The following is a 26,207-nucleotide window of genomic DNA, read 5'->3' as shown; positions in this document are numbered from 1 at the left end:
TGCTTTAGTTCTCATTATAGGGAATCATTTACATGCAGTCAATAACAGTATCAAAACCCAAATATTGGCAATGTTATGGTTTTGAAAGGCCATGTAAACACGCACAAAACCCCTTTTCTAAACCAAATACTTGCTCATATGCGTCTCGGGGTACCTCCATTGAACGTTTGTGTTCTCCGCATTCTCTATTCGTAGAGAATCTTGATCAACAGCACAGGAACTACCTGTATGCGCGACGGCCATCTTACATTGCCATTCGCTAATTGAGGCTAACTTGAAGGGGCGGCATTTTCAAATTATTTTCTGTCTCTACGCCAAAAATACTACAGTGCGTGCACTATGTATATACACACACATATATGTGTGTATATAAATCTGTGCGTCTGGCGCGTAACCCACCGGAACACACAAACAGAAATACACAAACATGGTGGATTTCAAACACAGGACAGACCCTCACTTTTGGAGCGAGGAGGAAACCTTAACTGACTGCTTTTATTAGTGTGGGGAGTGGCATGAAGATGGGTTTTATTGATGGTAGAAAGTAAGAAGCGGAAATGACATCTATTTGTGTCACGACGACGTCCGTACGTCACCGTTTGAATCCAATTGTGATGTATACGGGAGTAACTGCATGTAAACGGGTTATCCCAAATGTTTCAGAAACAGGAATCTTGACCTTGACACCAAATATTAACTGCATGTTAATAGTCGTAGAGGAAGTATCTATTGTTGATGGTCAAACCACCTCAACTGTCGTCTTGGCGTACTCTGAGCCTCTCCCCCGCCCCTGTGTGACGGCACTTGTCACCTTATCTCTAACGCCTGTTCATGATAGACAACGGTTGCGGCCCCCTTTCTTGACCCTGAGAAAAGTAAACGCTGATTAAGGCAGGGTGAGGAGGGGGTTCATCATCACTTGCTGCGGGATAATAGGAAGGATCTGGAAATCCCGTCCTTCCTTTGGGCCACACACACGTGAGATTATAAGAGCTCAGATGTTATGTGTTTTTCTGGCTTGTGTGCGCGTTCCTCTGCAGTTTGTTGTCGTAGTTGCAAGGATATGACACACACACACACACACACACACACACACACACGTGAGCTTGTACACAACATTGTGGGTGCAGAGGCCGTCATGCAGCAAATCGTCTCAACTTCCGTTGCAATATACACCATGTGTCAACTTCTTTTTGTTTGTTTTTTGTTTTCTCTGCTCGTGCGTCTCAGCCTTTCCCTCTTGGTAGCACACACAAGCATCAAGTTTCTCTGGGCTTTCTCTTAGGAGGGGTGGTATAAATAGCTTAACTCTCTTTTTGGCCTCCAACACTGGTGGTTTCAGTCCACTGCAACCTCACCCGAGCTGAAGTCATAGCAGTGCACACCGTGTAATAGAAGGTTTTTTTTTAACAGCAGGTAGAACAGTTACGATGGAGGCCTGCTGAGGTTTTGCGAGGGTTTATTATTATAACTGGGCTTTAAACAGGCCATTGAGTCTCCACAGGCAAAGCGTCACACCCATATTAATCTAGCCGTCAAATGTTGGCGGCTGCCGATGTTCTTGTGCTCCCTCTGATGAAGCGGAGGGGAGAGAATTAAGCAATTTAGTTTGATTGTTTTCAGCTACGGTTAAGCAGCAACAAACTAGTAAAAACGGGAATGGGTTTCTTAGAGTTGCTGAATCGTTACATTAAGAACAAACAATATTAGTGGTAACGGTTTATAATACTGTATAGCAGCATTGTGGTCCAACATTTTATCATTGTTTTGTTTGTAATGTATATTATCTTGACCAACGTGAAACAATATGTTATTGTTCCACCTAATGCTGAAAAAAGTGGCCTGTGAAAACGGATGTCAGTCAATGGTTTATTGTCGGGTAAGCGATTTGAAGTTTATCTTCCCTCCCGCCCAGACATAGAGGAAGTTTTAAACGTTGCCACTATACAATATGCCATTCCCTTCAGCCTACAGCACGCTGAGCGACGCAGCCGAATGTGACTCAACTGTACAAATGCGAACAAATTGCAGTCAGCGATTCACACCTTGCCCACTTACCACTTTGCTGCAATGTAAAAACTGTGTCCCCTAGTGTTCTTATTGTGAAACATTATTCTGATGCACCACCTATTATGTATTGTTATGTCTTGGCGGTGGCTGGTTTGGCCTCATTTTGCAACCAGAAATGCCATTTTTGTTGTGAAAGATGTGGTACAATGTGGCATTTTTGATTGGTTGTTAGATCTCTGATGTTGCGACACAGTTCAAAATCACGAAACCTTCTGCAAAATGGTTCGGATGCGTTGTCGCTTGGTGTGCGGCGGGCCTTAAGGCACTTGAAGAATGGTGCCTTGCCCTGTGGCGTATATACCACAGCGATGTCACTATCATGAAAAAGGAAGGTGAATGACAGTTGACGTTTTTTTTTTCTTTTTTTTTTTTTAAATCACGTGTGTTAATAAGCCACGTTTTTCCAGGCACAAAACTCTGGCAGGAATTTAAGGAATTAAAAGTTAACAAGTCTAAACCACTGTAATACCCAGAGGCATGATGTCAAAAGCCCCACCTCACACTCACCCCACCATTTCCCAACAAGAGGTGCTGCTACTGTGTGTTAATATTAGTGGAAAAACTTGCATGGTATCCGAAAAAAACTGAATTGAATTGTTAACAGTATATCTTGTAATAGTGTCATATGTTATTCATGCTAGATAATGTTAGCACTAAGGCTTGAGGGGGCTTCACCAACCAAGGTAGCGGCCTTAAACTGTTTGTTGTCTTTCTCAAGTGCAACCAGATGTGTCTTCTCCCTTAGGTCAAAGGTCATTCGTCCAATTGAAAAATGGCAAACAGATTTCTAGAACTTTTAAAACCTCTCTAAGGTTATGGGATGGTTGAATTCATTGTCTAATCAGGGAAGGTCAGTTTAAAAGTCCCAGCCTGCTTGTGGTCTATGCCAGCCAGCAGATCACATGACAATCACATGAAGAAGAAAATATTGTGGCTGTGCCAGTTTTGTTTTTTGAGCTTTTTTTTTTTTTTTAATACATCCTTGACTGTGACCTCTTAGTCAGTTTCGCTGTTTGTATGTATCTACCAAAGCCGTGAGGATATCATCTTAGTGACAGGCTATCTAAGATGCTGTCTTGTCTCTCATAATTAATGTATGTTCGATCAAGACATTTCCTGGCAAGATGAAAGACCCTCTGATATGCTTGGGAAGATTAATTAAGTAGAGCTTCTTTCTACAAGGTGCCTATGTTTAATTGAGCAGTCATGTGATTGTGGAAAAAAAAATGATCTAAGGCATTAATTGCAAATGTGCCAATTGGGTTGTCAACATCAAATCATTTTAGAATTCATAGTCCTCTCGACTCTTCCATTGAATAATTGGATGTCTTCATTAGAAGCCTCACAGTGGCCTAAATCCAACATCTTTTGCAACTCTGACATGTTGCATGTTACATTTGTCACATTTCAACACTTGATGATATCTTAAATTAGATCCAATATGCTTCAGATCAGTTTTATCAGTTTCAATCTTTAAATTACTGGCATCTTCCTCGGTGCTTATGAGTGTTACAGTCAAAATGTCTGCTTAGGGAATTCGATATCTTTTCTTATTTCACATTCTTTTTTTTTAACCTTATGTGCATCAGCATGCTGGTTCCACTTCGTGTCATAATTGTTCTTGACAGCTTCTTGCGGCATGAATGCTGAAGGGCTTTTAACTTGGCATTTTTTTTCAGCGAGATGACATTTTCACCAGCGTTAAGGGCTTTAGTCATCTGAGATCTTAGTGGTGATTCTGTTCTTGGCCGCTAACCAGAAGCAACGTCTGAAATGCTTATTTAGAAGAGGAAACATTTCACAGATTTCTTCACCATAGGTGGCTGTATAATTTATATTTCCAATGAGTTATATTTGTTTTTTTTACAGAATGCATCCAAAAATGAAATGAGAAGAAACAGTAGTCAGGGAGTGGTTACTCCCACAAGTGAAGATGAGACTAAATATAGGTCAGTTTATGTATTCTGGGCTTGGAAAATACTTTTTCATACAATCCACCACTACTCTCTTTCTCATGCCATTACATGGTTCTTCTTCCTCTTAGTAATTGTAATTTTAGTTTGTGGCTCATCTTTTGTTGGAGGTACTACTACACCCACTTACTATTTGAGTACTGTATATGATTAAGTGCATCCACTATCCAACCTTTCTTCATCAGAAAAAAAAAAAAATCATTTAGACTCCAATTAGCCATTTACGTAAGAGAAATGACAATATTCACAATTGGCTTGAATGGTCAACTTAGCTTTTTGTCCCACCTGGTCTTTGGTCTGTTTGAGGCCTCATGGGTAACTGGCAGCTCACACCACATTACACTCCAGTGTCCAGATGGCCTCCTCAATCTGGTCCATAATGTTATCTGCAGATCACTGCATGTCACTCACTCACAGGGAAAACCACTGTGGAAGAGAGGAACCTGAGTGTCAGGGCTGCAATAGATGAAGTATTCAATTACTTTAGTGAACATTACCTGGATGAACAATCAGGAATAAAGGCTGATAGTCATCAGTTTAGAGTAAGAGATTTGCAAAGAAATGCAAGTTTGTTGATGTGGGCTGTTTCATACACAAAGCCTGTGGAATGTCTTTTACATAGAAAATGGTAAAATAATAAAAATAATGAAGTACATGTCAATGCAGCTTACATTGTGATATGATGATGAGTCAAAAATGTAATTTGACATTTTTTTCTCTGTTTTGCATCCATTAGCATTAGAATATAGCTACGTTTCATCAATATTCACATTCTTGGTGAAAACACTGACAAACAGAGCTTGTTTCAACATACTCTTATACTCTACTGCCACCTGCTGGCTGTGATTTTAATAACTACCATTGCTTTCATGTCAGAGCTGCATCAAAGCCTTCTGTATGCTCTTGCATAAAAAAATAAAAAATAAAAATACAAAAAGTATAAACACATTTTTGTGAGTGAATGACAAAGTATTAAAAACATTTTACATGTTTTTTGGCTTGAATGAGTTAATGTCTATGCGCTTTTGTTGTAGCCATATTGTACTGATAAGCCAGGACAGGTGTATGTTCAGTGTTCCCATTTTTCAGGGTCTTTGGTTATTTTTGATAAGCACTATAAAGCAAAGACAAATACACCTCGAGAGATTCTCCTTTACAGTGATGCTGACTGAGCTGAGAACTAGTTGCCATTTCAAATCAAGATATGGTTACATATTCAACATCATGCCCATCACCCATTCAACAATGCGCACAGGAGAGTTTTGGTACATTGCCGTTCATCACTTTGTGTGCTGCTGAAGGAACTCTGAAGTTTAAAGCCCTTCAATTTGGAATTGAGTAAGGGGGCTCTGGTTAGTAGCTGGACAACATTCAAAGAAGACTTCTTTGTTTTTTTTTAAAAGATTGCATGTGCCAAAACAACGTTCTCTTTGAAGACAGCGAGGGATTGGTTAGAACGTTGTGGGTGTTTGAGGGGTGTGTGAGAGTAGAGCTGTGAATTCAGGCCTCAGGGAGAAAGAATGCTACCGAGGTTTGCTCGAAGCCTTCATTGTGGCAGCACCGCGGGCCATTCTCAAGCTCTGCAGCACTTTGCCCTCTGAAGCAGGAATTTCTACATTTATTTATTCAATTTCATGCCATGTCGACCCCAAAACGGCCTCAAGGTCTCTCCAAAACTGCCCTGTCCCCCTGCCCGCCCCTTTGTGGTTGGCTAACTCAAAAGAGACCATTAATGGATGCATTGTTTTACAGCTTGTTGTTTTCTACCGGATGGGAAAGGGTGGAGAGTTTGTGGCTGGTGACCAGAGAACTTGCACACAAGAATCCTCAATATGTGGTTGGCTTGCACTCTTCTCTCAGTTGGTATGGGAACTAGTGGCATTTAAAAAGGGGGTTCTGATAGCAAAGTGCTCGAAATTCATTAAAGTTAAATGAAAATGAAAAGTTTTAGTGAAGCCCCGATTGGTTAGCAAGAGGCATCTCCATAATCTCTCTCCATTCTTTTGATGAAGAACCTGTTTTTCCTCCTAACTGACGGTTTTCGTTTCATTGTACTGGGAAAAAAAAGTTTTTGTAGTGACTTGTTTCAGTTCATGTTATTTATGCCTGTGTGTTTCTACTTACAAGTTATTTTGTTTTATAAAGCAAAACTGACAAATACTCAGATATTGTTCATTTCTACCAGGGGAGGGGTGATGGGGTGTGCGGACGGAGTGTTGGGGCGGGGGGCACCACAAAACATTTATGCTTAGGGCACCAAAATGGCTAGCGCCGGCCCTGGTCGGTATAGTGCTATTTAATCTAAGGCTTCCAAAACGGAAGCAAGCACCTTGGTGGTATTACTCTAAATAAGCATCACATTATACTGTGTGGACTGGCTTGATGGTGGAGGTCAAAAAGTGTCCTGAGGCTGACATAGCAGACGTGAGGGCAGCAGGCTCCTTTACTCGCCGTCCATTGGAGCGAACACAAGGCCACACAAGCATATGGTCCATCTGGCTCTTCACACCTGACTGTCTGGCTCTTCTTTGTTGCTGCTGATTAACTGGAGCAGTTAGCAGACCCTCCAACACGTATCTGACCCGTTGACTGAAGGTCATACAATCATGCTAGATGGACTGTACATGACACTGAGCACAGTTGGCTGTGATAAAGACTTTTTGCAATGTGTTAGGTGGCAATGATGATGGATGTTGGCTCAAATCTAGATGTCAGGTCAGATTCTTGACCTCTAAGGTTAAAAACAATCAGTTCCAGGATGGTGGTTGACATCCAATTTGTTTTCATTACAGAACAATTTAGCCCATATTATGGATGAGGAAGGTGGAACATAGCTCACGTGTCATTTTATTCTAAATTGTCTACAAGTATAAAAAGAACCTAATGCCTGCAGAAAAAAGAAAGAAAGAAAGAAATCAATAAAACAGTCTACATTTCCTAACAAGTGATAATTATTATACTAAAGACAGGTTGGTTTGTCATCCTGATCATTTTCAAGCAATCATATTTATGAAAATAAAAATCACCCATTAAAATGATTTTTTTTCCTTTAATTTTTGAAAATGTCAAGTCATTGTGACAAAATGTTTTGGTTGTTGCCAGTTTGTTTGCAGGTTTATGTGAACAAAGTTAATCAATTAATTGATGACTTAATTGATTACCATTTACAAATAATAAATAAATAAATGAAATAATTAGTCTCTTTGAGCCATTGTTAAACTTAAAATTAACTTAAAATTATAAAATATGAATATATAAAGAGATTATAATATAAATGTAAAATAAAAGTCCAAATCTGCCGATTTCAGCATTTCACCAGTAATTATTCTCTGACTTGTGTCATCCGTCATGAAGGCAGACTAATTAGCTTTTATGTTTAATCAAAGTAAGACGTTTGCAAACAGTGATTTGGTGGCCACAGATTTTGATTGTGAAGGATCATATGTCAACAATTTTATTGATTGTGAAGCATCATTTGGCAAAGGATTTACTGTCTGATGTGTGATTTAGCATATGTGCATGTCCATGTACTGTATGCTGATGTTTCTGAGTCCCAAAAAGGGACCAATTTTCTTAATTTTGTCTTGAAGTGAGAAAGTTTGTAAAAGTCTGTAATAACTCGTGCGTGGATGAACTTTGTAAGGCTGATTGTCACATATGGAGCTTCACATAAACTTTCACACTTGGCTTGAGGTTCAGTGGCATTAGTAGTTAAACATGTCCTTCCTTTTTCACAAAGGCCACACTTCCTGCCCTGAAACAACATCTGCTGCTAGAGGCACTGCTTCGTTGTGAAGAGTGTTTATTTTCCTGCACTTGCCTATCTGCTTGAATAGAATGATATTTGTGGGTGTCTGAAAAAGAGCTCGTTTTGTTCTCCTTCCACTTCTTCCTGTTTGTGGGCCACACGGAAATACACTTGCAGAGGTGTGCCTTAGACTTCTCTTGCATCTTTTTTTCTGACATGTACATTCACCAGCCACTTTCAAAACAATATGCAATACGCATACTATAACCACTCATGAACTGTGCTGTAAAAAACGGCATTATAGTCTTTATACAAACAGAATTTCACTTGCTATGCTTCAATTGGAAGTCATTAGATTGCACAACTTGTACCTAAATGCTGTATATTGCTGCAATGAAGCGTACAGTGACGCAGCAGTGGGCAGTTTCACAACTAGCGTCCACATTTGATCGCTGGAGGTAGGTAAAACAATGTGTAGACTAGCTTATGATGAAAATGCATCTAGTGACATAGTTGTGTAAATACACACGCTGCTTCTTGTCGTCATGTGAGAGCCAGTGCTTGCTTTCTGCATGACATCTCCACACCAATCATCGTATTGCCCTCCCTGGTGCTTGTTTTAAGTGTGAAAAAACTCTTGCTTAACAGCTTTTGTGTCAGAGGAAATGATGCAGGGTGACAATTGTAGCAAAAAAAAAGAAAAAAAAAAAAAAAAAAAAGTACTGTATGTCATATAAAGCCAGTTACGAATACCTACGTGGTAGAGCTGTGTGATTTAGCAATACATATTGTAGATACAATACAAAGTGTCTATCCTACGATATAATCTCGGGTTGTAAAGTAACAACAATATTGTTGATATTAAAATTGCTATGTTATCGTTGTTGTCGTGATAATATTAAATATTACAAAATATTAAAATCACTACATCTGTTGAGAAGGTGAGCTTGTATTCCATTTGTGCAGTTCTAGTACCCTCTGGTAGGTTAATTAATTAGTTCAGTTTAATTTTGGTTAGGAATGTTTTGGCCATTGCGGCAGTTATCACTCCCATAAATCAGTAATACCAGCAAATATTTTTCAACATCTCCATCAAAAAACATTGCTTTTCGCCCGCTTCACCAAAACATGGCATTGTGAAGTACGGTACATAGAATCAGACCATGATACTTTGCGCCGCTGAGCCATTAGGAGCACATGACAATGACATGTGACATGACATGACATGGCCAAGCACACTGCTGTTATTATGTAAAAAACAATAATACAATATTGTGCTTTTTTTCCTGATAAGACTTTTTTTTTTAAATACAATACAGTAATGTGAATTTTTAGTATTATGAGCTTATTTATCTTGCCAACCGCCCCACAATATCGTAATTATTGTACCGTGAAGTTCATGTCGTGATATTTATCGTATCGTCCTGAATATCGTTTCATCCCTAATATAATCCATTATAATTGATATTGTTGGATTTACCTTGCCACTACTGAGGGAATTATGTCGTACCCCTCCGTTTAGTATTACCTATGTATCAATGGTAGGCATACTTGAATGATACTTGAAGTGCTGCAGGGTCCACCAGTCATCTTTTTATTTATTTTTTTATTTTTTTATTTGAGCCAACATGTGATCGCCCTGTTTGAACTAGAAATGTATATTCATCACATAACACAATAATATGAGCCTTCTTTGCGACAACAAAAACTGAGTAGCGGCGAGCATCTTTTTAACCTTTTACAAACACCAATTAATTAATGTCACAGCAGCAAATCTCAGTGAGCATTGTTAGGATCAACTCCACAATGTGGTTGGCTTTGTGTGTGTGTGCATGAGTCTGTTCTGTGATGACTCCACGGAAGTCATTGCAGAGGACAAATAAAATGATGATAGTAACCCACACAAGAACTTATGAATGAATGCTTTACAAACGTGCGTAGTCCAGTGGAGCTAATAAAAGTTTTATGGTTGCAGTTTGAGCCAACAGAATAATTCCATTGTTTTACATGGGGAAAAAATGTTTCTATAATCCAGTACAGTATGTGAACAAATCACTGCATCAGCCCTTTGCTGCTGAGACATCTACTAAATTGATTCAAAATGTTTACATAGTGTAAATATAAAGGTTATGGATTTAGTTGTTAGTAATTAACAATTGAAGACTTTTACTCACAGTCTGACATCAAAGCTAGCATTTTACAAGCTTTTCATTTTGGTTTGTTGTATTGTATTCCATTGCATGAACAATTTCCGTTTTGAGCTGCTTTGGGACATTAACTTACTGACATGAGTGTTTTAAATGCACCCGGGTTGTACTTGGCAGCCTAATATGCACTCTACGAAGCTTGTTATTCGCCTCCAGTGGGATTGCATCATCAGCAGTTTACCTTTACAGCCTGCCGCGCTTCTGGCAAGAGGACGTCATTTGCAACATCTCTCTCGAGTCCTTGCTGGCAGTTCACAAGATGAATTTGTGTCCCAGCTGACCAGCTTTTGTTAACATGCTGATGGATGTTGGTACTATTTTCACTGCGGTAACAATGAATGCATAGTCTGCAAGCAATCAAATGCTAGATTGTGGAGAATGCTACAAGAGGAACCAAGCCAAGAATCAGCTATTAGTTTGAATGTTAATTCTACAAATGTCCAAAATACTATGTTTGAGAGGACATTTTTGTTATTAAATAATTTCTCAAAATAATACTGGCTGCAGCCTTAGTCCCAAGACTAAACTATAGGTTATAGGCCGTCAGGTCACACACGTTTTCGTTCAGTTTCGCTCCACTACCAGGGGCACTAAATAATCTTTACTTCATAAAATAGATTTATCAGTAGTAAGTAAGAATCCGTGGAGTTCACCCTGTGAAAACCTGCCAATTTTGTGTTTTCGGTGGTGAAACCCCGGCACTATTTTGCGATGAGGCGCAGTGATCTCTGGTGTGGGCGTAGTGCCATTAGGTCGGTAGCAGTGTGATTTAGGTCACATGAGCCAATCAGGTAGCTGCTGCTTTCTCCTCACCATAACAACCGCATATCAAAAATGGCGACTACAACGTTGGAAAGCGAAGAAGAGCGAAAGGAGAAAAAAAGTTAAAAAGAAAGTGGGGAAAAAACTTCGTTCCCGTTCAGGTTTGCCCATCGCTTCAGCTGGCCCCGTCCTTCCAGCCATCTGCATCATTTGATAAAATAAATTTCAAAGTATACTCGTCTGGGATCGGAAGGAACACGGAAGAGGGATCATCTCGCCAAAGCAGAAACATTGTCGGCAGGTATGTGCTACACACACGCGTGCCCATTTCTGTTATTAATGTGACCGATATTTAGTATAGGGCTGAAAATAATTTGTTGCTAGGTTAAGTTTTAAGGCTATAGTTTAGTAAAAACGCGAGCTGCTGAATGATTTATCGAGTGAATCCAACAGTGGTTACCAAACTCGGGTTACCTGTGCCCATCAGAGTCATAATAGAGAGTCACAGCTACACGCTCCCTTTTCCCCAAACTCTCTCTCACCAACCTCAACAAACACTTTACTTGTAAATATGTGATGTGCATATACTGTAAAAAGAGGTGATGTGACAATAACACTTATAATGTAATTCTTTTTTGTCTAAAGATGGGTTGCTGCAGGCAGCTGAGATGATGAAATAAATAAATAAATAAAATTGATTCTCTAAAAATGAAAAACAGTTGGTTGTTAATTATTACATGCAAATGTGTTTTTTTTGTCTTCTGTATTTATAATTGTTCTTTGACCAAGAAAGTATATAGGCCTATAGGTGTATTTTTATTTCTATCCAAATATACGATTATTCACTAGAATTTTCAGTAGGATATCCGAATACCAAAATATTTGATAGCTGCAGCACTAATAATACTAATTTTGAGTTGTGGCACGCCCACACGAGTTATTTTACCACACACCCGTGTCAAAACTAGCTTACTACACACACTGCACCCCAACTTCAAATTTTTGCTAACATAATAATAATAATAATAATAATAATATATTATGAATTTTGTTGGATCCAAAAGCAACTTACATAATTATATATTATATGATTGTAATTGTCTTATTTTCAAATGTTTAAATATTTTCTTGATTTGAACAAAATATAATTGTTTTGAATAATCTTGATTTCAATTATTACCAAAATAATTGTGATGAGTATTTTTTTTCCATAATAGAGCAGCCCTAGTCTGATGTGAATATGTGTATCTTGTGCTCATCTTTCCCTTTAATTTTCTATTTCAGGCAGTATATACTGAAACGAAGATTGAGGTGTGATTTCCCCCAGCTGGTTTTTCACACCCCTTTCCAGCAACACCTCTGAAATGGTTTTTGTAGAGACATTATCAACAACTGACAAACTTTTAGACAGGGTACCTCACTCATCAGATACATCAACTACTGAGTCTACTGACGTAAGCCAAGAAAGTGACACTAACACATAGCTGGTAAAACATCAGGTTGTAAAATCACAGGGCATACGAGGACACTTTACAGTGCAGGGCTGTAAAATCTATGTAAAATCTGCCATTTTGTTTGTTTCATTATCAAGATGTTAACTCTCCATTTTTCCACAAAAAAAATGCCCAAAACAAAGTTCCATGGTTTTATTGTGAATGCACATTTGATTTTTATTTGATTTATTTTTTATTTTTATTATTAATATTTTTTGTGTGTCGGGCATGGGGGGGGGGGGGGGGGGGGGGTATAAATGACATGCTGTGATGACATAATCTGATACTTTAATAAATATTCTATATGTTATAATAATCTGGGCTCTGAATGCATCTATTTCCATCTAGTCCATTTTGCCTTGTTCCAGGTTTGTGGTGCATGGTAGTATTTTTGGCCGATGTATGCTGCTTCTTGTGTACCTTTCATTACGTAGTAGGTTGTGAATTGTTTTCATATATGAAACATAAACATTGCTAAATGTAACATTCGTGTGCTGGTGTCACTTCCAGTTGAAGCGTTTTTTGTTTTTTTTTGGCACAAATTTAATGATCTAAATTCACATGATTGCACCAAACCACCAATACTTGTTTCTGATGTTAGGTACATGTATTTATAACATCTGGGAATGATTTTCTGTTGCCAAATTTAATGTAAGATGTTTTAAAACCAAAAACTGCAGCACAAGATTTTCGTTTTTTGTTATTTACCTATATATGCATTTCTGGCTTGTGACAAAATTGGGGCAGGAAAACATTGGGTGAACTTTTAACCCAAAGTTCAGAAGGGTATTATCTATCAAAAAATGCATTGAACAAGTAGTGCCCAGACAGTGGAGCGAAACTCATTTTCTAGGCACTTTTTGGGGGTTCACCCCACGGCCTATTATGAAGCCTAGGTGATAAGCTTTTATTTAGGAAATTTATAAATACCATTACAATCCCTGAAGATGCAAGCAATTGTAGCATTACTTATTCACAATTTCACACAATTCTCCAGTTATTATTTCAGTTTATGAAAAGCTAAGTGAATTGAGTTATTTCGATAGCTGTGTAAATTACAAGTTAATATAATTTGAATTTGATTGACATAATGCAAGGTGCTCTCACTGCTCCGTGATAATAATAACAACAGATTAAGCTACTGATTTTTGTGCCACATCCACATAGACCTACGAATGAGTTTAACGTTCAGAGTGAGCATGTAATAATTGTTTTCCGTAATCCATAAACTAACTTTTGTCAAATTCTCATCCTTAGTTAAGATGGAAACATGATTTCTTTTTAAATTGTGGCTGAAGATAAGACCTTATCCTCTCCAATTTTACGATTACACCAAATATATGCCCTTCCAGTATACAATTCATCAATTATTGGGTGCCCCCCCCCCCCCCCCCCAAAAAAAAAAAAAAAAAAAAGCACAAAGGTCATCTGAGATGGCCCATCAGCTGCATCCTTTTGCCTCTCAGTATGTTGATTTAAGAAGTAATGAGCTCAACAACTGTGTCCAGAAGGTCGAGTCGAGTTACAAGCAGCTTAGCTACAGCCCGCGTAAGGGATATACAGTACTACTGTAGCATTATTCAGCTCGTATCAATATTCAGCTTATATCTTAATGTCAATGAAGTAAGTGCATGGCAAATGCCATGAAGCTTATGTTGATGGTTGTCAAGATAGAGATGTGATGGGTGGGTGGTGGGGCGGGGACAATTTCTGATGCACATTATTGCAAACTCCCTCACCAATAGCACGACGGGACATGTTTAGGATTGTTCAGTCCTGGCAGTGGTCTGTATTCAACTAAGGGCCAATTTTGTTTTGGTCTGTTTCTGATTGTGATCGTGCTGTTAAATTATTTCAGTCAAGATGATCAAAGTATTGATTTGTGATACCTTACTTTCCATATGTTTTGTACGTGCGCAGCCTGCTCCATCAAGTGATGTCAGTGTCTGAGACAGGATAGTGGATGGAGAAAGCCAGAATATTCTCTCTAAACAAACCTGTGTGCTTTTGTAATGGAACAATGACAACAGCCAACACAATCCTGGGTGAGGATGGCCAATAGAGTGGACTGAAAGGATCTCTTTGTTGCTCTGGCCCACCGTCCTCCCTACTATAATCCATCGTGTCACCACATCTGTGTAGCACATTTTTTTGTGGGATCTTTTTTTGTTTTTAACCTGCTTTTTCTTGCACAATGATCCCTTTTTTTTTTTATTTGGGCATCTTTTGCCCACCCTTATCCTTTTATTATCATCATCAACTACTTTTGGTCTTATTTGGCACTGGGCACTCTCTCACTTGATTGAACCATTCAGTGTGGACTTGTGACAGATTGCCATATGGGGGAAAAACAATGAGTGCATGCCTCAAGCACAAAGTACAGTAGATTCCTCCCCAAAATAACTGCCAGTAACCAAACTACGGATCCATTTATCCTTGGTTTTAATTAGAGAGGTGCCACCTCACTGTTTTTTTGCATTCTTTTTTGGTCTCTGCTCAAAATATAACCATAATGACTTCAATCTTGTGAGCAAATGTGTGATTATAAGTGTTGGCTTTTTTTTTTTTTTTTTTTTTGAAGAGGAGGAGCTACTGTGAGTAACACTTGGTGTTGACTCTGAGTTCATTTTTATAGCACATAAAGTGTTTTATTGGACCTGACTAGAACTCGAAGCAGCAACATGTCATTATTTTAACCTGAATTAACAGCGTCAAAATAATTTGCATGCTGCAGTAGCTTGTAATAAGGACTAACGCATCTCTCCTGTTGTCACGGACACAACTATTTTCGTGGCCAGTGAAGCCTTGTCTCCACCAAACCGTTCAATTGATAATTGTGAGTTTTGTATTATTATGAATGTCATAAAAGCAATATAGATTGAAAAGGATTGCAAATATTTGTATCCAGGTTTTATTTCCATTTTATATTACATTTAGTGGTGATAGGTATGGAGATTTCACAAAACCTGGAGAGTCGCCCTCCCTTGTGCAATTGAGTTTGTAAATGCAATGCTGTCAAGAACAGGATTGCAAGGCGAGGTCCTGGCCCTTAGCAACACTCCTAAAGTGCAACACCATTCATTACATGGACAGGAAGAGGAAGGGTGATGAGGAAGGAGGAGGGTGCGGGGAAAATTAAGATTCAGTGGTTTTGGAATTGACGTCTCTGCTTTATCCCTCTCATTTTGTTTAGACGATGGTTGTCTGCAGCTTTTAGGTCGAAAGTCAGACGTGAGGTGGTGGTTTAAGACTGTCAGATAAAGGATAAGAGACAGAAGAATGGGGAAGCTAAGGCAGAAGATAGATTCACATCCCTATTTATTTACTGTCAATGTCATGAGTGTGACTGACCAACATGGCATCCATAACCTCACATAAAGTGATCCCGTTATGGTTGTCGTATTGGAAGATGAGTTTGACAGTGAAGCAGTCATTTTGGTTTCTGTCTTCGACAACAACTTTTGGGTGTATTAATTCACTCTGTAGAATATATATACAGTAAACTATGCAATGTCATGTTTCGTTTGATTTTTGCAGTTCAGTTCAAATCCAGGGTTTGGATTAGAGGGGGTAAATACTGATCCGGTTGCGTTTCCATGGCAAGATGACAATAAACATGACATCATCGCGGTGCGGCACTGTGTATCCCACCAACGAATTAAACAGAGAAGTAGTGCATAACACGGCACAAGTTGGACAAAATAGAACATATTCCCCCTACTGTGGCCAACAGTCACATGCTGAGAAGGAAATACAGGAGTCTCTCATTGTCTCATCCGTGTCCCAAAAAGTTGCAAAGGTGTTTATTTTGGTAGCCTTAACCATTTCTGACAATAGATGTGCAAAATAAATTTGATTTCATGAAGCAGAATTGCTTGAGTTTAAAGCTGTCACTATCGAGTCATTTTTTATATGTATACAATGTAGGGGTGTTAAAAAAATCGATTCGGCGATATATCGCGATACCACATCGCGCGATTCTCGAATCGATTCAATAATCGGCAGAATCGATTTTTTATTTTATTTATTTATTTATTTATTTATTTTATTTTTATTTTTTTTAGGATTCACACCTTGAGCATGGAAGAATGTTATATGAACGGAACATTAAGCCTTAATATTTTATTTTAATGCTGTTCAAACATGAAACAGATTACAACCTCTATAAGACTGAAATTTCAGATAAATAAATAATACATTTTCATATAAATCTTACACTCTACAAGCTTACTGATTAGTATTTTCTAAATTTGAATGAAAAAAAATCGCAACAATCGACTTATAAATTCGTATCGGGATTAATCGGTATCGAATCGAATCGTGACCTGTGAATCGTGATACGAATCGAATCGTCAGGTACTAGGCAATTCACACCCCTAATACAATGTATACATTCAAATTTTGCAATAGAAGAAGAACCAAGTTTTCAGATATTTTACAGTTAACAGTGCACATCTGCAATTTGGGATCATTTATTGCAATTTCTCCTTGCATTTCAAGCAGGTTATCAACCTGGAAAGAAAAAAAAAATGTACAAACAAAACAAAATTCTCCAATTATTATACTTTACACAAGATTTCATCTTGCAAACTGCTGAAATGCAAAACCGGGGCTAGACCCTTTTCATGCCATGTGTTTCCTTAAATGTCAAGCTGACTGCTTTGTCAAACATACTAAACATATCTACTGTATTTTATTTTACTTTCCCAGGCATTTTTGCACAGAATCAGGCAAACTGCAGATGACCAACAATGTCTCTCGCCTGAACACGTCAAGGTAGGACTGACTTCTTTCTCAACAAGTTCAATCTGGATTTTCTTCCACACTGAATGTACTTTTCCTGTTTTACCGTTTGGCCCCTCATCTTGATCCATCTGTCGGTCACTTCCTTCCTCACTCCTTTCCTTTATCTCCCCGTTCCTCTCTATCCTCTCTGTTTCAATCGTCCCACTGTTTATAGATTCTGTTTTCTAACATTGAGGACATCCTGGAATTACATAAAGAGGTGTTGTCCTCTGTGGAGGCCATCCTGCAGCCCGAACCCCAGCCACATCATGCACTGGGACATGTGTTCCTCCAGTTTGTAAGTCCAATCAAACAACCGCACAAACCGCAACTACATGGGCATGCAAAACACGCACACTTTTCACCCATTAACCTCAAATGTACAGAAAATAACCTTAATTCTAACTTTGCCTTGAGCACCCTCATCTTGAACCCTCTTCACTGCGACACTGCCCTAAATCTCACTCTGTTTCTCTTCTGTTGTCAGTCAGCATGTTTACATGTTGCGGCAAACAACAAATCAATATTTATCTTTAATTTCTGTCACTGTACTTGGGCAACTTTAGATGTTAAATGGTACTTCATTTATAATGGCGCTTTTCCACCTTTCAAGGCCCTCAACACGCTTTACATTCGACTACTGATGACGCAGCATCGGTTTCTTGCTCAAGGATACTTTGACGTGGTCACAATGGCATGGGATCGAACCCACAACCTCTGGGTCGCGGGATGCCCACTCTAACACTAACCCACGTCACTTTAGCCATGTTGGAGCTTTAGCCACGTTACTGCCTTTACATCATATTCAGCTCCAAAATCAAGTGCCCTCAAGACTGGAGCATGCATCCAACTTAACTATACAAAATAATAATAATAATAATAATAATAATAATAATAATAATAATAATAATAATAAAATCTAACTTTACACTACAATATTCTTTACTGTACTTTAATTTATTTAATTCAATCTCCGGTGTAATAACCTTATTTATTGATATTTGAATTTGAATTTTTTATTTTATTTATTATTATTATTATTATTATTATTATTATTATTATTATTAATTCAATCTCTGGTGTAATAACCCTATTTATTGATTGATTGAATTATTTTTTATTTTATTATCATTGTTCTCATTGCTGCTTGTCATGTAAATCTCCCAGAGGGAGCCATCGCAAAGGGATCAATAAAGTCAAGTCTAAGTCAAATTAGATTTTAGTCAGACCAAAGTAGACCCCTGGGATACAGACCAGTACTGGGATCATAATAATAATAATAATAATAACAACAACAACAACAACAACAAAAATAATAATAAAACACAAAAAAAAAAAAAAAAAAAAACATGTATTCTTGTCAAGTAAATAGTTAATTTGATTAAAAAGCAAAATTAAACATTTTTTTTATTGGTGGGCTGCAAACTTTGTGATCAGTACTAGAAGTTGTAAAAAGGGATTAAAGTCAAATGCCTTGAACGAATACCTCTGGTGAAGTCCATTGGAACAGCCATCTTGTTTTTACTTAGCTTTGCACTATTTGAATTGTGTCGCAAACGTTTGAAAAATTTGACTCACTGATTCTGTAGTGTCATATAAACTACATTGAATATATTTTGAGTGTCTCCTTGGTTCTTTCTTTGTAAACATTCCACCCATCCATCCTGCTTTTCACCCCACCCACCACTACCACCTCTCCCCTCCGTTTGAACTCGTGTGGCCTCTGGGGACAAACAAAGAAGGGTCTGTGTCCGGGGAGGAAGAGCTGCTGTGTCAGTCTGCGAGGGGACAATGCCTTTGCATCTCCATCTCCAGCTCGCGCTCTCTCACGTTGTCTTTCTTTGAGCCACCTATTTTCAAGTCAACTTTCACTGAGGCCTTTGAGTATCGCAGCTGGGTACTATGCCACGGTCTGCTGCAGTGATGTTGGAACTTTTAAATCACTACTCAACAATCACGCTCATCCACTGTAACACAAGAGCTGTGATAATTGTGTTACTGCTCTGGAAAATGCATTTTGTAATGTACAGTTTGAATGACTGAAGCACAGTAAATAGGAATGGGACTGTCGCACATACAATATAGATATCAGTAGTTAAAGGGACAATCAACCCCCCCAAAAAAAATCTTTAAAAAAAATGCTACCTATCGATAGTCATATTTCAAAACCAACCCAATAATTTCTTGCTGCATGAAGTGACTTTCACTCTAAGTGTCCGTTGGTAACACCTTCAATTGGCTCATCAGATGAGACCTTCACACATGTGCCTTAGACGCCAAGACCGTTCCGTCTGTCAGGGTGGAAAATTGATTGCGGGAGGGTTTTTTTTCCATCACTGCGTGGTCAGACTGGGCCACAGAAAGGTCAGACTGTTGATGTGCCAGATTTGGTGCTTGGATTTGGAAATGATGTTTACTGAAAAAAGTGTGTGTGAATGTAACGGAAAGAAGATGAATGACTGATAGTGATTTTTGCTAGAGATGTTGAGTCAAAGCAATAAATCAAAACCTGTGAGTGTATGTTTTAAGTGACTGCATTTATGTATCATTTTCCAATATAATATTGCACCATATCAAGAAATGACTTGACTTGACTATATTATTTAACAAGTATTTTGTGTGCAAGTACCGTTGTACACTTTAGAAAGGTAGAAACAGATTCATATTTGCAGTCAATCACATAGATGAAATGTCTTTAAACATACAGTCCTCTGCACTTAGCGTATTTCACATGCATGTCCTTTTTACATTTAATTACAACTAATTATGTCTTATGTCAGCACTGATTTGTCAAACAGTATAAAATTCCAATGGAGATGTTATGACCAATTCATAAAAATGCTCCCTTAAATTTCCGCTGTAAGTCAAAGACAACTTTCTGTGAACAAATTTGTCTTTCTTAAACATTATTGTCATGCAACATGTCAGTCAGTCACATAGTCCACTTGTTTCATTTTATAAACTGACACAATTTTTTTTGTAACATTACAAAAGTAAATAAATGAAATTACTTAAATATTAAATCAAATTAAATCAATATTAATATTCCTCAGAAATTGTGTGCTTCAAAAAGTCAAAACATAAAATATGTTTTAAAATTTTAAAATTGAAGATATAGTACACATTTATCATAGAAAAAATGCAAAACTGAGTTACTTGCTGGACAGATAGATGAATGTCTTACACAAGTAAAAGTAAGCTCATGAGTCTTCTTCGCCACTCTTATGAGGCGCTCCCCCTAGCGGCCCACCAAGTAATTGCTCAATAAATAATGAACAATGGAGCCATTATAATGACTGTATATTAACTACAACTATCGATACTTGGCGTAGGCATGTCAATAATCTACTGGGAGACCAAGTATCACGATTTATCGCGATATCGATACACACATTCCTAGTACAACCTATATATATATTTTTCTTTTGGCAATATCTGTATACTTCTGGATTGTTTCCTTAAAAATAATACAAAAATAAATAAATAAATAAATATTTTCAGCAACATTAGTTTGTTTCAAAAACAGTAAATGTTTTACTTTGCTATAAAAACACGATGTATATTATCCCCTCCCAAAAAGCTCGTTTTTTTTTTTTCCCCCACCTTTTTTTCACCTTCGCTTCATTTTCGGACTAGGCTACGCTGAATTTTTGCATGGGACGTATTTTATGTGAAAAAGGCTCAAACTCGTTACTGTGAATGTTTGTCTGATGACGTGTGGCGCCGTGTTTATGTGTTGTTCTTTGGAGGTATTGCGCTTCTCCACACGCACCACCTTTGTAGCTGCATATCAATTACACTTCCCTTTGCAGCCCACGACCTTCGTGACCTTCAACACTGATATCTCTCAGCCAATTGGTTGGCTGCGTCTGGCACCCTCCGGTCGTAGCCCTTGACCCCAGGCTGAGGTCAACACCATGACTGGGATTTGATTAACCTCCCACATTGTTCCAGAGGACCAGCTGCCAATCATGGCTGATCATTACTATTCAAAGGCTTAGCGTTTGGTTGAGGAAACGTCTTTACCGGCACTATTACTAAAGTTACTTTCTTTATTTGAATCAAATACTATTTCTTGGAGTCAAGAAATCACATTTGAAGACTTTGCCCTTAGGGTTAGTCCAACTCTCCGAAGTCCAAAATGTAATTGCATGTTGGACGAGAAATCAGAGGCGTCAATATTTGCTCAATCTGGGCGTCTCTTCAGCAAGTCCTCCAACACTCACGTCATTATACGTTCTGAACTACAGCCATTATGCTTTCACTTCTCAGAGCGTGACACAAACCTCTCATCTAGCGTAAGGAAATAACATTCCAGTGAGAAGAATTTAAATAAAGCTTTACGTTTATCGAAGACTTTGGGAGCTATTCTGGGCACAAGTGGTGTCTTTCACCGTCGTTCTGATGTTTAGGTTGGACTCAGTGAATAGAAGAACATTATTTTACGTGTACTTTGAGGTGACTGTTTGTTGACATCTAAGGACAGAAAATAATTTGGGTTGGGCTTTGGTTGTAACTGTACTTACGTAAACCGCAGAGACACTTGTTCTGGTGTTTGTTCATGAAAGGAGTTTTCTGCCAATTTTGATTGAGAATACAAATGATTATTGCAGATTGAGTTGTACCACTTACAGACACCACTCACTTTTTTTAGGTGTAGTAGTATTACAGTGGAACTTTTACCCTTGTACTTGCCACACTCTTTCCTGAGGTGATTTTAAAATGTCCTTCTACCTTCCTGCCAATTGCAGCATTGTGCTTATTTTACTAGAGAAGTTAGCTTCCATTGGTTAAAGGCCCAAGCTGCAGCAGTTATACTATTTAAAAAAAATAAAAATAAAAATAAAAAGCTTTTTGCATCATTTGGCTGCTTCTGTCCAAACTGTAGGGTAACTGTATCATACTGTATTAAGTATACAAATTCATATAGTTGAGTGACTAATGGGTTTCAGTGGTTACCACAGCGACTCACTTACATGATTTGTTTGTCGCAGTTTTTATGCTGGATGCCCTTCCTGATGCAACACACTTTTTTATTTATTTATTATTTATTTATAATTTTTTTTACATTTTTTATTTTATTTTATTATTTTTATTTATTTTTTTTTCCATCATCTAGTGGCTTGATATTGGAGCACTGGCCAGGAATCGTACCAATTGTATGATATCATGTGTATGGTTCTGCTGCCTTAATAACCTAATGATTATTGTTAGTGTTATTTATTTGAGGTCCATGTGTCGGAAGTTTTAGTTAAGGTGTCACCCAGAGTTCAAGCAGTTGTAGTTTATACGTCTCTTACGAGGCTCATTCATAAGCCAGTTTCACGAACTAACTTCAGCCATAATCCCACGTTATACATAGTATCACATTCTAACGACTGTAGCTAATGTAGGTACAGTAAAAATAAGGGCTCACAACAGGAGGCAGACATGGTTAAGGGTCAATTGCGGGCTTAATGGTGTTGTTGCATTGTATGTGTAATGCTAGCTACGTGAATAATGTATGGCAAATGACTATACAGTATTTCCATAGGCTCATGTATCACTTTACACACGAAGAACAGGACATATATAGAAGTTTGGCAAAGGTTGCTGCTTTAGTCTTTGGGTTCTTGTAGTAAAAGTATCATTATTTGAAAAAGTAAGTTTTACAATATCTTAAAAAACAGCAAAAGGCATAAAAGATGTCATCCTTATTGTGTATGTTTTCTTCTGTGTGGCAGAGGGAGAGTTTCTCAGTGTATGGCGAGTACTGTAGCAACCATGAAAAGGCTTTGCGGCTCCTCATGGAGTTGAACAAGATACCCCACATCAGGACCTTCCTCCTGGTAAGAAGTCGATTTCGTCCTCTTCAATGTATTGTACAATTGCACCCTGTTCTCAAATTGTATTTAGGATTTCTTTCTTTCTTTCTTTCTTTCTTTCTTTCTTTCTTTCTTTCTTTCTTTCTTTCTTTCTTTCTTTCTTTCTTGAATTTTGTTGCGTACTTGAAAAAGCTTTTTACCATCGCCAAGCACAAATTTGAGATTGTTTTGCTTGTTTCTGTACGACATTTTATCGAGCTGAAAAATTAGTTACTCAACTATATTCCATTAGATTTGCCGGTGAGGTCTGGAGTCTTGCTTTGGAACTCATTCCTTTTATCAGTTTGACTAACTCCTTTATTATGTTTGTTTATTAATGGTCCTTGTCCTTAGATTTGACCTAATTTGTTCCCACCTACTGCCATTGTCATCTGTCTCCCCGAATATCCCTGTGACATATTTCTTCTAATGTCTCTCCTCCTCTTTTTCCCTCTCATTATGTCAGATCCATTTCCATGTTTTAACACTTCCATAAAGAGGCTGAGCCCATAACAGGGTCATAGGGGTTCTTCCTGCCCGGACAGGATGCAACTGCCATCAAGGTCACTTTTGTGTGATACTCTTGTAGTGTTTCCGCTGCCAGCTGTTTCCATGTTTTGACACCCCAAACGTCAGGCCCCGGACAATAAGCTCAAAGTGGTGACCAGGATTTGCTGAGGAAATGTTCTGCAGACTTGGAGGGGGTGGGGAGATAGCGGGGCTGGGGTCAGCCAGCTGCATATTGCTGGCAGCCTTGATGGGATTGGTCGAATGATCCGATGTACATTATTTTGTTGCTGCCAGATGTTTGCGGCCGTGGCTTTCTTCTGACCCGTAGGTCTGGAAACAGCGGGATCAGAGTAACAATGTTGGTGTTGACTTTTGACTTACTGTTCAGTCTTCGCTGTGGCTAACTCAGCCTCCATTTATGTTCATAACAATATTTCACATCTCTGTCAGTGGACCAGATTATGCTCCAACAATGCCATTGGCTTGGCCTTGTAACTTTTAGCAAAACAGACCAAATTTGAATGTAGACAAAAAAAGATACAAAAAAACCTACAAAGTTGAATTCCGCTGAAGTTTTATCATTTGATATTTGACCAGCATTTCAGACAAAGATATGTGGACGTAACAAAGTTTGGAGTTTAAACTGCCCTGATGCAAAACACCTTGTAGCAACTCCGTTCAAAGCATCAACAACTTAACAGTTCATGCATTTTGATTTTTCTTTGCCTTTTTGTTGGATTCTTTTTCTGCGACATCTATTCAGAAAGAAAGACAAGTAATATGAACTGGACTTAATCTCCAAACAATAATACTCCAGTGTTGTTATTAAATTTAAGGTTAATTGTTTTTTGTTTTACAGTGTTTAACCTCGGGTATTTGTAAACCTGTATGTAAGTTAAATGTATTACAGTATATGATGTTAGAATGTATGCCAAGATAAATTACTTTTTATTTTACTCATTTTAACCTTACATCCATCCATTTTCTATACTACTTTCTATCATTAGTGTCACTGATGAGTTGGAGCCTAACTCATCTGATTTTAGATGAGAGGAAGGGTTCACCCTGGACTTGTGTATGTACTTATATACTTACTTACGATGTTTGTTTTGTTGTTCTTGTTTTACTTATCTTTACTGCATTACTTATTTCTGTTCCATGCACCGCACTTTGTATTCAGTAATGCTCGTTTCAAAGTGCTTTATAAAAAAAAGTTGAGTTGAGTTGAGTTGATTTGAGTTGGACTGTTTGAAAGTCCATCACAGGTCACATTTTGAGATGAGCATTCACATCTAAGAATGATTTCTATACACCAATCCGACGTCAGTCAAATGTGTCTGACACATACTGCCTGTGGTGCACATCACGCCAGAAAAATGATGGAGATGCACACTGCAACAGACAGACACCGACACAGATTATTAAGTACCTTCTTTGCATGTGTGAGAAATAATATCCTCCATACGATCGGCAGCGGTAGTCACTCGTCCTCATTGTTAGAAAAAGTAATATAAGAAATATAAAAGTAAAAGTCTTGCCTTAATTTGGCATTGATTACTCGATCAACATATCCTTGAACAAATAATGTCATAGAATGCCAGTCTCTCTTGAACCATAGAGATGAATTAATCTCCTCAATTTTCTGCCCAGACAAACATAATTACGTCCAAATGCGAAGGGTGATGATATAAAAATGAGCAAAATTGTCAAGGCTTTCCATCGAGTAACTGTTTATCAGCAATTACGCATTTGGCACTTCCTTTTCTTGCCGCGTGCGCTGATTCACCACCTAATAGCCAATCATAGTGACCAATAGGGGTGTCACGATTCGCCAACTCCACGATTCGATTTAAATTTCGATTTTGGGGTCACGATTCGATTTTTTTTTCGATTTTTTTTTTTTTTTTTTTTTTTTTCCGCTCCCCCACTTTATAACACAGAGGCATATGCTTCTGTAGGCTAAGGCTAGTCTATGATCATTGGTTCTATTCATTGTACAGTAAATCTTATTTCAAAAGATCGGCTACATATAGGTGATGCAATTTCCATATTATTTTTGTGTAAATTTATGTAATATATGATAATTGACATTAGGCAGGAATGATCAAATTCAAAGAATTTATTTACAATATAAAGTTAACCGTCTTGTTCTTACTGAAGTGTAAAATAAAAAATAAAAAAACAAAAACAAAAAGTCACAGTGGGTGCCTGCCATCTATTGACTGTTTTTGGTTACAACAGTGTGCTGTGCGTTCCTCTTAAAATAATGTGCAATGTGCAACAACAACAAAAAATATATTGTATCCAAAGTCATGGAACAAATACAGCCTGAACAAACTATATCCCAACATTTACAGTTGCTGGGCATACTGTAGCGTGGTTCATCGAATCGTGTGTCCTCTCTTCTATTTCGATGCTCGAAATCGTGACGTAATTTCGATCGATTTCGATAAAAAATCGAAATTGTGACACCCTTAGTGACCAAATGTCACGACGGTCCGACACCAATTCAATATGTTGAATCCTCCAAAAACGCCCCCAAACGCTCCCCAACAGGATCCGACATTACTACGAACGGATTCTTTTATACATCAATCAGACATCGCATACCGACGCCCAAACACTTCCTGACTTCTGACGTCGGATCAGTGTATCAAGGCCTTGAGAGAGTTCATTAACCCGACACAAGCTTAGGAGGAAGATGCAAACTCCACACTGGAAGGACTGAGCTGAGGCTCAAGCCCCAAACCCTCAAAGCCAATTTGTAATGGATTATATTTGATTTTGAAGATTCCACTGCATTAAAATTAATGTCC

The 26,207-nt window shown here is 38.1% G+C and overlaps 1 protein-coding gene across 3 annotated transcripts in view; it reads left to right on the top strand.

The window, feature by feature from the left end:
• The window catches only part of prex1 (phosphatidylinositol-3,4,5-trisphosphate-dependent Rac exchange factor 1), a 101,836-nt gene that overhangs the window by 6,645 nt on the left and 68,984 nt on the right, over positions 1–26,207 (top strand). For all 3 annotated transcript variants that reach the window (XR_013282566.1, XM_077515041.1, XM_077515040.1), the window contains exons 2-4: positions 16,964–17,029; positions 17,214–17,336; positions 22,762–22,866. Coding sequence is in view for 2 of the 3 variants with exons in the window: in XM_077515041.1 (XP_077371167.1) it covers positions 16,964–17,029; positions 17,214–17,336; positions 22,762–22,866 (294 nt within the window). In the remaining variant the exon portion in view is untranslated. The remainder of the gene's footprint in view (positions 1–16,963; positions 17,030–17,213; positions 17,337–22,761; positions 22,867–26,207) is intronic.

The sequence above is a fragment of the Festucalex cinctus genome, chromosome 2, assembly GCF_051991245.1.
Source record: "Festucalex cinctus isolate MCC-2025b chromosome 2, RoL_Fcin_1.0, whole genome shotgun sequence".
In the NCBI taxonomy this organism is placed as follows: Eukaryota; Metazoa; Chordata; class Actinopteri; order Syngnathiformes; family Syngnathidae; genus Festucalex; species Festucalex cinctus.
This window is presented reverse-complemented; position numbering and strand designations above follow the sequence as displayed.